Source organism: Lichenostomus cassidix, chromosome 20 (genome assembly GCF_008360975.1).
Source record: "Lichenostomus cassidix isolate B80296 chromosome 20, HeHo_3.0, whole genome shotgun sequence".
NCBI lineage: Eukaryota > Metazoa > Chordata > Aves > Passeriformes > Meliphagidae > Lichenostomus > Lichenostomus cassidix.
Window position 1 is genome coordinate 13,858,506 of NC_139500.1, and position 14,825 is coordinate 13,873,330.

At 42.0% G+C, this 14,825-nt stretch overlaps 1 protein-coding gene across 4 annotated transcripts in view; it reads right to left on the reverse strand.

The window, feature by feature from the left end:
• The window catches only part of RALGAPB (Ral GTPase activating protein non-catalytic subunit beta), a 66,044-nt gene that overhangs the window by 35,493 nt on the left and 15,726 nt on the right, over positions 1-14,825 (reverse strand). For 2 of the 4 annotated variants that reach the window (XM_085079227.1, XM_085079226.1), the window contains exons 6-11: positions 12,458-12,589; positions 11,087-11,265; positions 8,633-8,781; positions 8,308-8,524; positions 3,050-3,085; positions 1,159-1,360 (exon numbers count right to left, since the gene is read on the reverse strand). In XM_085079227.1, coding sequence (XP_084935353.1) covers positions 1,159-1,360; positions 3,050-3,085; positions 8,308-8,524; positions 8,633-8,781; positions 11,087-11,265; positions 12,458-12,589 — 915 coding nt within the window. The remainder of the gene's footprint in view (positions 1-1,158; positions 1,361-3,049; positions 3,086-8,307; positions 8,525-8,632; positions 8,782-11,086; positions 11,266-12,457; positions 12,590-14,825) is intronic. The other 2 variants (XM_085079229.1, XM_085079228.1) reach the window with 1 other exon arrangement.

Sequence of the window (14,825 nt, forward strand, 5' to 3'; positions counted from 1 at the left end):
TGACTTGTTGCAACATCCAGAATGGGAGCTGTGCAAGCACAGCCAGCTAGTTATTAACAGTGCTTGGATCACCTGTTCTCCACTACTCCCTTCCCTTGTAAGGGTGGGACCAGGACCTCGATTTTAACTCCCCAGCACGAGAAAAATACTGTGAAATCTTGGGGGAGGCAGTGGATGCGACAATGAGGAGGATGTCAGGACAGGACACACTGAACAGCAATTTGGAAAACGAGACCAAACATAACCATCATAACTAGTTCAAATGAAAAAGCAAAGGCAGAAACCCAGCCACCTTAGAGCAGTTAGCTTCTTTTGCAGCTTCTTGTTAGAGAACATGTATGCCCTCTTAATTATTTCAAAAGTCTTGCACAGACAGAAGAATCCTACTGACTGGGCAAGAGAAATATGAACTATCTATACACAAAATACTACAACATTCAAGAAATAACATTGTTCTGGGAACTTTTTATGCCATCTGGGACAAATGTACCTGAACAGTTTGAGAGAATCGTGATTTATAATTGATTCTCTGCCTCCAGCCTTTGCTATTTTATAGATCAAAAATTTGTGGAAAAGGTACACTATGACAGACAACTGCCTCACTTTATTAGAAATAAAACTAAACACAGAGGTAGCTTAAACACAACTGTTTCAAATATTACTGATACTTGATATTACTGGGATATTACTGCATTTCAATGCTCAGAGGATGAAAAAAAAGCAGCCACAAAAAACCAACCCCAATGATGTGGTGTTTGACAACATAAGAACTTTTGTGGTCTAATAAAGTGTACAAAGTCTTATGCCTGCATACTTATTTTTTTCATCTGAGCAATACCCAGCACCAAACTACACAAAAATAAAAAACACAGGAGGCAAGAAAGTGCCAAAGAAAATGTTCCTACCAGCTAGAGGCACTTTAAGGGTCTCCCCTTCAACTGGAACTTGAAGAAAACCCAATGAAAAGCAACATCATGAGAATGTGAGAGGAAAACAGTGCTGGGCTTAGCCAGCAATCCCACCTCCAGCCTCTGACAGCCAGCTAGGTGTCTCTAAACTGGCAATGCAGGATTCAGACAGCAACTGAATGCTATTCACTGGGAATTAGTCTGCATCATAAAGTTACACCAATAGAGCAACTGGAAGACAGGTTAGTACCGGGATAGGTAAGCTGGTAATATTTCCTCCCCCGTCTTCTTGCTACAAAATATCCTACACAGTGTCCCGCACGCCTCTGCCCTTCCCGCTTCATAGTTGTCTGGGAATTCACTTGCATCAAACATGGGGTTGGAAGCCATAGTGTCTGTGGACATTTGGGATCCTTTCCGGCGGAGCTCCACGCTAGCCTGGGTCGCTATAGCTAGGAAGAGAAAAAATAGCATTTTACTGTGCATGTTAATGTACAGAATAGGCTCATGGGATCCTGGACACAAAGATCAAGTCCAATTTAGTAGTTAACATGAAGCTATTAGTTCATTGTATTTGAGCCAGTGCCTCTGTTTAGAAAGTACTTGTGGGTGTACCTAACTTGTTTTCTTCACAAGGATGACAACAACTGACCTTCATATACTAGAGACTGTCCCAGCTTTTTGCTGGGAAGAGTGTACTTATATCCAATACTAGCTTGCTACCCTCTTGGAAGGGCCTCACCTCACCTAGCTCTTGTCCCCACAAAAATGAAATGCCACCTCACCTTACTCCCTTAAAAAAGAAAAAAAAAATCAACGGTGCCATTACAATGACCTCCAAGGAAGTGCTTCATTTCCAGCTGGCCAACTCATCTGATGCTGCCGTGAACACCAAGCAGCTTTGATCCAGTTTTGTTGTACAAACATACTTACTAAAACAAAAAACAAACAAACAAAAAAATTCTAAGGCCCCATATGAGAAAGGGAAGGTTGTGGAATCCCATTCTCCTAATCTGGTCACTCTCTCCAGACAGCAGCTATGAGCTATCCCACAACAGCTCCACGACCCTCACAGAGTCCGCTGTGACCTAACTGGGTCTGCCCAACTCTGTGCTCCCTCCCCGCAGGCCAGTTCTGCCAGTCCACACCACTCCAATCCATGACTTTCTAGAGAGATTTCTGGTCTCCTTTTCACAAGTCAGCATTGTGTAGATACGAGACCACTCACTCTGTGGGCTACATCCTTTCTTACAGGATGGCTACCAAAACAAAATATGTATTGCACTCAATGTGATTTTTTTTCAATTCTTTTTCTTTCTCCTTGGACAGTTTCATTCTAGGATTACTAACATCATAAAAAGTGTGTTCTTGTTTTTCGCTAAGACTAGATGGATTTCCAAAACTTTTATAAACTACAAAAGCAAACAGCAGGCAATGGGTGCTCCTAACAGAATTACACCTATGGGTTTCTACCAGCAAAAGACACCTTCTTCTGTCTCAGCTCTGGGACACTGGGAAACAGCAGGTTCACAGTCACCCTTGCAAGCAAAGGCATGTTAACACTTTAGCAGTTGGAATACCTAATAATTTACAGATAAGGTGCATTTTTGTTTTGTTTTAAAATATATATCTTAATGACAAGTGTCTACTCCTAATTTTTTGCCCTCAAATTCATCATTTAACCTACATTTACCTTACAAATTTTCATGATGTTAAGTAGCAAATAAGCACAAATCTTTATGCATCTTCCCATGAGCCATTTTTTGTCCTAAATAAGCTATCCAGCAATATACTGTAGTTGGAAAAAAACACTACATGCACAATGCATACAAATCAAACACTAGGTCTGTAAAATAAGCTTTAATAAAAAAAAAAACATGGTTAGTGCAAAGTCCTGAAATTCATGACATGATCACAGACTAAAGTACAGAAAAGATGGGACTGATTCAGGCAGATTAATTTGCTTTTGCCAACAATCCTCCCCATTCAAAACCACACACACAAAAAAATTACTTGTCTTTTTCAAGTAAAAGTGCAAAAGCTACAAGAGACAATGAGAATGAATTTACAAATAAAATATGGGATTATGGAAAAAGAAAAGCATGACCGCAATTAAGGAAAAGCTACTGGTTCCTACTTACAAGATTTATAAGAAAGAAGAATTTGGATAAAAGATGCTGCAAGATAATAGAAATAAAATGGAAACAAATCAAAGGACAGCAGTAGTTATAAAATACTTTTAAGATGGTGAAATTGTAATATAAGTTAAGAAGCTTTTAGCTTTTTAAAAAATAGATTAAAAGCTTTATGATACAGCAAGCTTGTTAAACACATAGGAAATTGGCATACAGGTCCAAAATTATGGTTTTGAAAGTACCATGCAAAACAATGAACAAAAAGTTACAAAATACTAAGATTTAGAGCTGTTCATATCAACATACATCAGTTCTTTAACAATATGTATTAACTCTTCTCAGCTCACAGAACTGTCCCCATGTCGCACTGCACATGGAGCATACACCAGGTTATTCTCAGGCTCCTGTGAATTGGGGTGTGTTTTGCAGGGGGAAGTTACTTACCAGCACTCTCCTCAGAGCAGTACTCCTGCTTCCAAACCAGGAGTTCCCGACAGTATTACTGCTCCCATTTCCCTTAGCCAAGTTGCTAACAACCAGGATACCTGAGCACGCCTCCCCTCACCACCAGCTCCATTAGCAATTTTCCAAAGCAGAAACAAAAAGTAGAACACTCCCGGAAACATCAATACCTCAAACAATATCCAGAGAAAGAAGAGAGTAAGGACTCCAGTAGACAAGCACTACTCACCACCTGGGAAGAACTACTTTGAACAGGCAGGGGGAGACCTGTAACCAAAGCCCTCAGCAGCACTCATGATGTCACCAGTCAGGGCTGCTTAGAATTGGCTCCTAGAGCCCCAGAAACATTCTATGGGACATTAATGACAGTAGAGCCAGAAGAGGGGAGGATAATGCTATACCCCAAGGCTTCCCCACTGCCAATAGCCCCTGGGCAATACCAGCAAGCCTCTGAGGCGTCTCCTTCAGCTACTATAAACTGCCAAGTTGGCAACCTTTAGGTACAAGGATTGAGAATGAGCCCATCAGACTGGAAGATTCAATTACTGGAACGCTGGCAACAAGGTGCTTGTGAGCCTCTCCCCATTCTCAAAGGCTGAGGACAGCAGGTAGCAGTAGCATGCACCACACAGCCAAGCTTGCCTGAAACATCCTGCCACTCAATCTGCCCTGGCACAGATACACACACTCTCGAGCTGTCATTCTTGGGTTAACCTCCTATAGGATCCATACCCAATTTCTTATGAAGTTGTTATCTATCATAGGGATTTATTTATCCCGCACTATCAGCTACATAAATATCACACACCCATCTAATTCTAATGACTACGGCAGCAGGATCCAGCTGCTTTCAAACCACCTATGCATCTTTCAACAGGCCATTTTAACTCTCTCACCACAACACAGTGATGTTTATCAGCTGCCCCTCAAAGTTTTACCATCAAGGTCTGGGTGCAGAAACTAAAACTCAGTAAGGACACTCAAGGCCCAAAAGCATCATACACCAGTGATGGTGAGATCATTGCTCTGCTTCAGAATCCAAACAATGATATAGGACTACCCTGAAGGACGGGGCTCAAAAAGCAAACAGAACAACTGCTTTCCAGGTGACAACCCCCACCAGTGGTCAACTGTATAGAGATGACTTCCAGCTAACCTCGAGAGAGAACAATTCTCTCTTCCCAAAGATAGACAAAACCAGAACAACCACAAATATGGAACACCTACAATTATCCAGTCAAAGGTTGGCACGAGAAGTTCACCCAGGAAGATGACAGAGAAATTGACAAACTGTGAGGCAGCAGTTAAACCGACAGAATCAGGAGAGCTGAGGCTGAAGGGGCCTCTGGAGATTGTCAGCCCTCAGCAAAGCAGAGTCAAGCAGAACAAGTTCAGTTACCCTTTAGATAGTTTTTCATCTCAAGACCTACAAAAAACTGGACATTTTTTCCACCCGTCATTTTTCATTACTTCCTTTCTGTAGGTTGAAGAGTTCCAGAGGTAAAACATGAGATCCAAGGACAAGGAAAAAAGGAAGGGTAGAGGGGTACTCATTCACATCAGCCTTGATCAAATGCTCTTTGTTTCCTAGAGCTCATCAAAAAGGTGTGCTGTAAGATGTGAGAACAATGTGCTTGGTGATGTGAGTCAGCAGTATTTGTTTAAAAGAACCAAACTAAATTCTGAACTAGAGTTTGAGACCATGGCTCATCCACAGGGTCACCTGGTAGGCACTGCACTAAGCTCATGAATCTCTCTTTGGTAATCACATCACAGAGGCTCTCACTGAGACTGTGCCGCACGACAGAAGAGGAGCAAGAAACACACACTAGAAAATGCAGCATTCCAGAGGTGTCCCAGTGCAGGGGGATCTCTACAGGACCAAGGAATTACAGGTTTTAACACTTTTGCGAAGTGGTCCTCGGTCCATCAGCCAGCAGTGAAACAAAGAAGCCACATCAGACAGTCAAAAGATAAGGAATTCATAACTGCCTGGCACTGAAACAAAGCACACACTAGAAGGGTTTAAAGCTGCTGAGATCTTACACAGCCACAGTTCCAGCCCAGTAAAAGGAAAATTGTGTGTGTGGGCCAGTGGAAGACCATACCACATGGCAAAGATGACTTTAAGTGCAGACACTTCCCAATCAAAACATTTAAAGCACCCATGAAAATAACAGTGCTTCTTGAAGCTAATGCTAAGATTATCAACAGCAGTGCCAGACATGGTAAGAATACCCCAAGCTAGTGGCTTAAGTGTCGTGGCTACATATGACAGCAGATGGACCATGACATACAAAAATAGCCAAACTGCAGCTATAAAGCAGTTATTTTGTACATATTTCCTAAGGGTAGGGACTGTGGCAGCTAACTGTCCCTTCTCTGCTGGCTCTCCTCCTTCAAGCCACATCTACACTGGGCAGCAGGAGCAGGTGGATTGGCATAATATACAGATCTTATTGTTACTGATGGGCCTAACTTCTGTGATGGGGGGCTCCAATACAGAATCTCCTGGCCCATCTCATCAGCCAGCATAGGATGACCTGCCTTATGCTGTTCAAGAAGGAAAAGACTTCACTTGGAGGCATTAGGCGTCACAGATCAGATTCCCAGAACTGTCGCTGTTGAGCCGCTAGCAGAGAAGAAAACCCAGATTCTCAGCGTGGCATAGAAAAGAGCTTTATTATTTTGATTCCAACCTATATAGACTTTTCAGAGATCACCCAGATTGGTCAGTCAGAAGCCTCCCCCTAGGCCTGACTGGCCAGGCCTGAACTGTCCAAATCTCGAGACACTGTTTTAATAACATCCAAACTTTATCTTTGTTTATAAAACACAGGAGAAAGTTCTCATGGGAAAGACCTGTGCTAGCCACACAGAACAAAAACTTTTGATTTGGATTTAAAGCTCATTCAAAAGACATAGATGCTTCAAGTCAGCAGAAATTCCAGGAGCCTGGCCCTTTCCACATCTTGCTCATTTTCTCCACCTTAAGCAGAGGCTGACCAAAAGGATAAATCAGGCAATCAGAGTTTGAGGCCCCTCTACAGAGTTTCAGCAGTAGGGATCCATCCTCAGTTCTCACTCCTTCAGCCAGCCCACCTTGGCATTGCCGGGACCAGTGACCTTACGCAGCAATAACAACACCCCGCAAGGGCAGCACACACTTGACTAAATTTCCGTAAGTTAATTCTGTCTTCCACATTGCTAAAAAAGCAGGACATGAGAGTCAGGTTCCTGAGACTCCATCAGCATCATTGATTGCCTCAGAACCACTGCTGTTCATATACAGCAAATTGTGTGATATGCAAAGACTGGACTCACTATGGACAGCTCAGAAGAGCATAGAGGAGGAGCAGTATTAACCCAATTCCAAACAGCAGTCTCTATTTTTAAGAAAGCCAGTAAATCTCTCTGTAAGGCTAACAACACCGATTTCCTAATTGCTGTTAGGTGATTTAAGGCATTGCATATATGAATAGAAAGCCCTGGAACCACTTCAAGGAAGTTAATGCTTTTGATTTTGGATGACTGTGTACTTCTGCCAGCATCACAACCCCTCTGTTTACAGCTGACACTATTGCACAAGCAGCATCTCAGCTGACATCCTTTACAGGTTAAGCACTTCAATAAAATTGCTCAAGAAACACGTTATGTCAAAATTAAAAAGATTTAATCAATCTGAAAAGCCCTAAATGCAGAGATACATTAAAAGCATATGCAACAGAACACACCCTCAAAGGATGCCTTGCTCCTTCCTAAGCTCAGCTGTTTCCCTAGTCATGAGTCACAGGCCTTTTACTGAGAAACCCCGAATTCCTACCCCAGAAATCCAACGCAAACACTTTCAAAAACTGTATACTACATACCTAAAAATACATTTAGAAGATCCCAAGTCCTAAGCATTCACACAGGAATTTGACACAATAAACAAAGAAGATCACCAGTTTAACTGCTGCTGTCAAGTCCCACTACACATCCAACTTGCTGTAACAAATGTCTTTCCCCTATTTTTCTTAGGCCAGTGAGCCACTGACAGATTGACAGATTGATAGATCTCTTGGAAAAGTTAGCAGATATTCAAAATACAGAAGGAATATGAAAAATACAAGGAGTAAGAAAGATTATTCTTTTCTGAGTATTATCACCAAAAGTAAGATGAGAGCTAAAAAGCCTGTCTGAGCAAAGCACTAATTCCTCTATGATATCTCAAGACATCTAACCTCTGCAGCTTAGCAAAGCACAGGAGACAAATTTGGCAGTTAAGGGTTGAAGACACAGATATCAGGTCATTTGGGGAAACACAAAGCAACCATCATTAATAGGCAGCAACTTCACTAGCTATTTTAAGGACTCCTGTTTTCATAACACTCTCCAAAAGCAAAGAAAAGTACCACTTTGTGCATTACCTGGAGTGATGTAGGATAATTTTCAAATATTAAGGAGTCAATATTAATAGTTGCTATTAATAGTAGATACTCAAGCAGATTTCAAACTAAGAAGTAGACTCCTACCGTATGATTTCCTTCACTTAATAGCATTTTTCCCAGTAGTATAACTGGAAGTGTCATGCTTGTTAGAGCAAGGGAGTATTTAATAGTAAAAAGTAGGGGTTTTTTTAAACTTTGAAATCCCCAAACACCTGCTCAGCTAATAGCACATGCTGGATCAGCTTGAGGGGTTAACCACAACAGAGCACTTGAGATTTTTTTTTCTTTTTTTGATTATGCATATGTTAATCTGGCAGGTAGGAAATGTTAATAAAGGAAAAAAGTGTACATATATTGTTTTGTAATATTTACCAGTCATGCTGCTTTCTCTGTTTATTCCATTATGAAGTTTACAGTGAACAAATGCTGCATCAAATAGCCATGATCCAAAGAGGTTCAAGATGCTGTTAACCTTTGGCCTGCGAGGAGCTGGAAGTGGCCGAGGCTCAGAGCTTGTCTGGTTTGGGCTAGAGAGTGGAGAAGTAGAGGAGGGTTGATGCTGAACTTTTGAAGCATGCGCAGTAGATACCTGTTTGAAGAGAAGAACAGATCAGCTCCTAGAGGAAGTAATTTTCTTTATTCTAACAGGAAGCAATCCAAAGGGTCAGCTACTCAAATACACAGTATGAAATCTTACAGTGCTGGTTTTCATTGTTGCTTTGTTCACAGTCACGGCCCGATGCCTCCTGTTGTGGGGTGGAGTGGTGTTGGTAGCAGTGGTCTGGGGCATGCTCAGCCTGTTCACTGGCGTGGGTGGTGCACTGTCTGACCGGGGTCTGGAAATGCCTGTAGGGCCAGAAAATAAGCAAGCTTACAGTAGGAATTCCATGGGCTCACACAGAGCCGGCCATTAGTAAGCACTGGAGCCTTTGGTCAACAGCCATGCTTCCCCCTGTTCCTCAAAACAGCAGTAGCAAGAAAAACACCTCTCCCTTTTTTACTATTAGCAAAAACAAATCCATAAGCAAATGAAAACAGTGATTACTTCAGATAAGCAATTGATTAAAAAACACCAACAGACCCCACACCCTAAGGCTGTGGGAAATGACAGATGGGAGGAACCAGTCTAGAAGTAGGCAGAGGGAAAGGAGCAAGGTTCACTTGCCAAAGACAATTTCTCAGCTCTGTCCTGCCAAAATTTAGATGCCTCTCACCTTTGCCTCTCTTTCCCTATCATAACTCCCACACCTTTTCCTGAGACATCTCTAAGATGTCTGGCCCTTAAAGCCACCTTAGCTCATTAAATTAAGATGAAAACCATCTACCACACAGCTTTCTGCTGGGTTTGAGCTGAATCACCTGCTGAACAGGCAAATACTAAGGCAGTACACAAGAAAGCGGAACAAGCTATAATTTTTCTGATAGCAGCAGGACATTAGACCAGTTTTTATCCAGCTTCAGGAAAACTCATGGTGTACAGAGCTCTTTCCAGTCAGAATCAGAAGCAACTCAACATCTGCAAAACTTGAAGCGAAAAACACCACTTTACCCATTTTAATGAATACCAATACCCTTGCACTCCATTTGAAAAATGAAGTGGGGAACTGCAATGTGGTTAGGAATTTGACACAGACTTTTTCTGACCATGTTAATTAAAGCACCCAAGTACTTTTCATAACACATTACAGAACTTGCTCCTGCTAAACCATCCGTGTTACACTCAAGGCAGAGTATGCACTATGAAACCTATTGTTTTGGTACACCTGGCTGGAAAAGAGGATGCACCATTTTACCAAACACATCATGTAGGTACCAGGGAGAGCCAGATAAAACCCAGTAATTTAGTACTTAGGACAGAAGGCAATTCAGCCGTCGTTGAAGGGGTTTCTGCAGCTCTCAAGTCTGCCTGGGCACACTCTCCCAATCCACACCTACAGACTGAATTTAACTTCACTGAGAACTCTCCTGTGCTCAAATGCATTGCAGTCTCTGTCTCTGCACTCCAGGTGGGCTATCATCGCCCTGGGTGATTCTCCTTGCTATGAGATCTTCGGAAGTCTGAAGCATCGGATTCATAAAACCACAGAATAGTCTGGGTTCAAAGGGAGCTTGAAGACCTTCCATTCCACCCCCTGTCATGCACAGGGACACCTTCCACCAGACCGCATTCTTCCAAGTCCTGTCCAACCTGGCTTTGGACACTTCCAGGGATGGGGCAGCCACAGCTTCTCTGGGCACGCTGTACCCTGTGCCTCACCATGCTCACAGGGAAGAATTCCTTCCCAATATCCAATCCAACCCTGCCCTCTACATTCCTAGAGCCTGCTCTTCTCCAGGCTGACAGTCTCATTCCACAGGCAGGCTTTTTACTAATATGAGCTTATGTATCTGCACGAGTCTCCTGCAGTCTCACATCAGCTCACATTTATGGCAGATGACATTTGTTCACACACATTTAAACAGAAAAGCAGCTGGAGACAGGCAGCTCTTCCGAGTTTACAATAGCATTATTTCCCTGAAGAACTTTCAGTAAGTCTGAAGCACACTAAATATAATGCTCTAAATTTCAGGGACTCCATCCTATTACTTAAAACTGAGCAGCCAATGCTTACTTCTGCTTTACTTTTCAGTCCAATTTGAGCTACTCAGTCACCAGCAGACACAAAGAAACACAACTTTTCTACTCAGCAGTAGTAGTCACCCACCAACCATAAAGTAAGTAAAACTCTCACAAAGATCTGAAGATGATAGTCCAAATTCAACACCTTATAAAACAGGCACACAGCAGCTGCCACAAAGATTAGAAACACAGTGGTGAGCACTCACAACATGCTAAAGCATAGCACTTGCATTGGTGATTAGATGGAAAGAGAAAAAAGTCTTGTTTGGGAAAGAGATCCATGGTTTTATTTTAGATTTCAGATTTATTTGTTTTGCATTTGAAATTAAGGCCATCCACAACTGCATGTTCAAATGTTATTGTGTGTACACAGGTTTTTTTAGAAGTTATCTGAGATCCCCTCCTTATCAATTGCAGGATATACTTGCAAAGGACAAATTGTTATTGCTGTATTTATGGAGAACATAAAGACAATAAAACAATGATTAAGTTAATATTCCTAGATATCTGTGTGTAAACCAAAAGCATTACCTAGGAATGCATCCACTAAACAGCTGATTCCACGCATGGCACGAAAGAATATTTGAGGCAGATGTTTAAGGCAGGGGTACTGATTCAGTTCTTGAGTCATCCCACTCACATTCAGAAACTGCTCCTGAAATTTGGGGGTAGAGCTAATGATGGCTGGGTTACTCAAATCCACAGGATTACTGCACACAAAAAGAGCAAAATATACGTTAGTCAGTTTAAGAACAGCTGTTAAGATTTTAAAAACACCTGAAGATGCTATAGTTTAAGGCATTTAAATAACACCACAAAGCAGCATCCAACGTCAATACATTTTAGCTGTTACTCCATCACAGGAAGGCAATTTTCACTTTCTCCATTGGCAGTATTTAACTGTCTTCATTTCAAACATTACCCAAACACACGGAACAATTTTAGTAAAATAAAACAAACCAATTTTAGTAAAATAAAACAGAGCATACACTTGGTAGACAAATTATTGTACTAATATTAATTACCTATGAGATCTTTTGAACCCAGTTAAGAGTTCCTTACATTGTTAAAGTTATTCTAGAAAGGTAAGCAATGAATTAAATATTGTCCAACAGTGACAAGAAGGGGAGTGGATTGTAAAAGCTTGAGCAATTTTTCCTGACTGACTCAAATCCTGAAAGAGCAAATTTGAAAATCCAAATTTGAAGAGTACAGTACTTGTAATACCAGTACTACAAATGAAGAAAAAGAGGGTTTTTTAGTTACTAAAGAAGTAGATTTTAAAGAGTCTAATGTTTATCTAGCTTTAACTATTAAATAGCATTTAATATGAATTGTTGCATATTCTGGCCATTGAGAGCAATAATGTAATGCCATGCCCAAAAATCTTTAAAACAAAACACAGCACCTGGCTCAGTTGTGCATTTAAGAAAGATTAACACATATGTTAAAATTAACTATATAGATTTCTTCATAAAACTAAAGAAAAACACCCATTTTAAAAATAAACTTTTGTAGGTGGAATTTAATACCCTGGAGAATAAATGGAAGTCGTATGCATCTCCCAGAACTATTGTTCTGCTTTTCCTGTTTGCTATCTCAGAGAAACAAAATTCTATTGAACTCTTGTTTTTCAGATCCTCCAAAATGCCAAATAGCTAAAATAGGTTTTAATTAACGGATACCCCCCAGTTTATATTTTGAAAGAGTCAGAGCTCAAAGTTGAATAACACCACTCATGGCCTGCCCTGAGCTGCTGCAGGGCACTGGCACAATAATGCTCTCATTTTATTCTATTTAGGTGCTTAATCTTGGCAACCTCCCGAGAAATGTTTTATATGTCATGCAAATGTATAGAGCTGATGCAAGAACAGGAACAATGGATGACTGTAATTACAATACCTCAGCATATGTAAAAAGCGAAACCAAGTTTGTGCAACGCACTCATTATCCATTTCAAGAGGAATCAGACCAGCATCTTCATCAGGAATTTTAAATGGAGGAAATGAAGGTCCATACGTAAAACGCAGCAACCTAGAAAGCAAGTCAGACAGACCTGTCCTTCAGCTCATAGTTCTCAAAATTTAACAGTGCATTTGAGCCCCAAAGGTATCAACAGCCCACAGGTGAGCACACAGGCAACAATGCAACATCCCAAGTTTTCCTAGAGATCCCCATTTTATACAATCACTCAGCCCTCTTACAGCTTTGGATGGTGGACATCTGAAGCCGTCCTAAAGCTCCAGCCAAACCCAAGAGCTGTTAAGGCACAAGAGACCCCAGCATCTCTCCCATTGCTTAGCCAGAGGGGTCACCAATTATCACAGCCACATGCACATCTGACAGGATGTCACATGAGAAGGAAGAAAAAACTTAAAAGAAGGAATTTAAGCCCTTATCCTCAGAGCTTTTTAGCTCAAGCATTGAATGACACTAACAAGTCATATTAGGTTACAGTTCTAAATTCTAGCTCATGATTGATGACCTACACTGTACCATAGCATCCTGAGCAGCACTCACAGTTGACCTACAAGCAGCACGGGGCTTGCAACCCACAGTCCACTGAGTTCTTCAAAACAGATGCACCACATCTGCCAGAGGCTGGGAGCTACAGACCAGCAAAGAGCAAACCCACAGAGGGGTTCACAGTGATCTAGTGCCATAAGGATCTGGATCACTGGATAACTACCTGAAGAGTCACCAGTGACCTTCACTGAGGTCCTGCTGTCTAATATGACCCCTGCTTCATACCCAGCTTCACCGAATTACAGTTCAATTTCCCTGATCAACATAATCTTGCTGTTCTCTAAAGGAATGGAAGAGATGTGCATTGCACCTTCTCAATATCCCAGCATTCCCAGAAATCAGTTTGTGTCACTCCCTAAGCTAACTTCCTTGTAATGGTCAAGATATGGCCCATTCACCCTTGCTCACTTTTAAAGCCGTACAGTGTAATGAAGTCCTTACAACTAGGAGGAGGAGAGAAGTAGTCTATGGCTGACTCCTAAACCAAGAGTCAAACAGGCTGAATTTCCATCTTCCATTCTCGCAGCACTGGGACTACAGCAACCTGCAGCCAATTAATACAACTGTCTGAAATCACAGCCTGTTAACAAGCCTGGATAGAAAAGCAAAAGAGCTTTAGGACATGAGGCCTCCTCCAGATGCAAGGATGATGCGGAATCCATTCAGTGCAGGAGCTGGTGGTGCAGCTGCAGTGACAGCTGCAGACTGAGCTCCGTGAAGGGCGCCTGGGGCAAGAGGCTGGGAACTGCCGAGCCTGTGCCTAACAAAGGGCACTAACAAAGGGCACTGGACCTGTGGCCCAGCCAGGTGCTCAGGCTCACTTGGAGACACTGCAGGAGCTGAGGACTAGGGAGGAAGAGCCAGGACTTGCACGGGCTTGGACTGTGAGGGCATAAAAGCCCAGGAGTCTTTTGTTGGGGTTGCTCCTTGGAGGCACCAGCTCAAGCTGTTTCTCTGTTACTGTGCCAGGAATAAACGGCTTTATGGAACAAGACACCTGAGACTCTCATGGGAAACCTCAAGCCAAACTAGTGAGGAAACCTGGTCTGACTGTGAGAATGGGGAGTGCAGGGAGTCAAGCAGGGCACTCTTCCACTCACTGGAGCTGCCCCTGCAAAGGGGCTTCAATCCCAGCAGTTGAAGTCGCTGGTGGTGGGAGAGTGACTGCCAGAGAGTCTTTGGGAATGGTCAGACTGGGAAGGTTCCTTAACACCAGAAAAACACATCTGTACCAGGTAGTAATGCTCTCCAGCCCTGCCCCCATCTACCTTTAGAGCCCAGAGGCCCAACCCCATGGTAGGTTTTTGCTTAAGAATTACCTGGCTCTGAAAGACCCAAAAGAGTCTTGGGTCATGCAACTGCCTGGCAACACAGTGCTCTGCTAGTTTTCCCTATGATTGCAAGAAACTAGTTTTTCAAAGAGCATGGCCAAATCTTTAATGAAATATGGGACATTTTCAAGAATGATTGAAGACAGACCTAAATTCTAAGCCAAACATCCAAGACAGATAAAATATACTTAAAGCAACCTAGATGGGGTAAAAGTAGCATCTATTGGTATGGCAACACAATTAAGATTCTAGTCTCATCCAGCTATGAAATCATAGCCAAGGACATAAATTAACACTGCATATGTGTACAGATTTCCAAATATAATTTTCCATTTGGTTTTAATTTCAAACATTTACTCTCAGCTTATTGCTAATGACTCAATTCAAAGAACTATTTACTAAAACATTTTAAC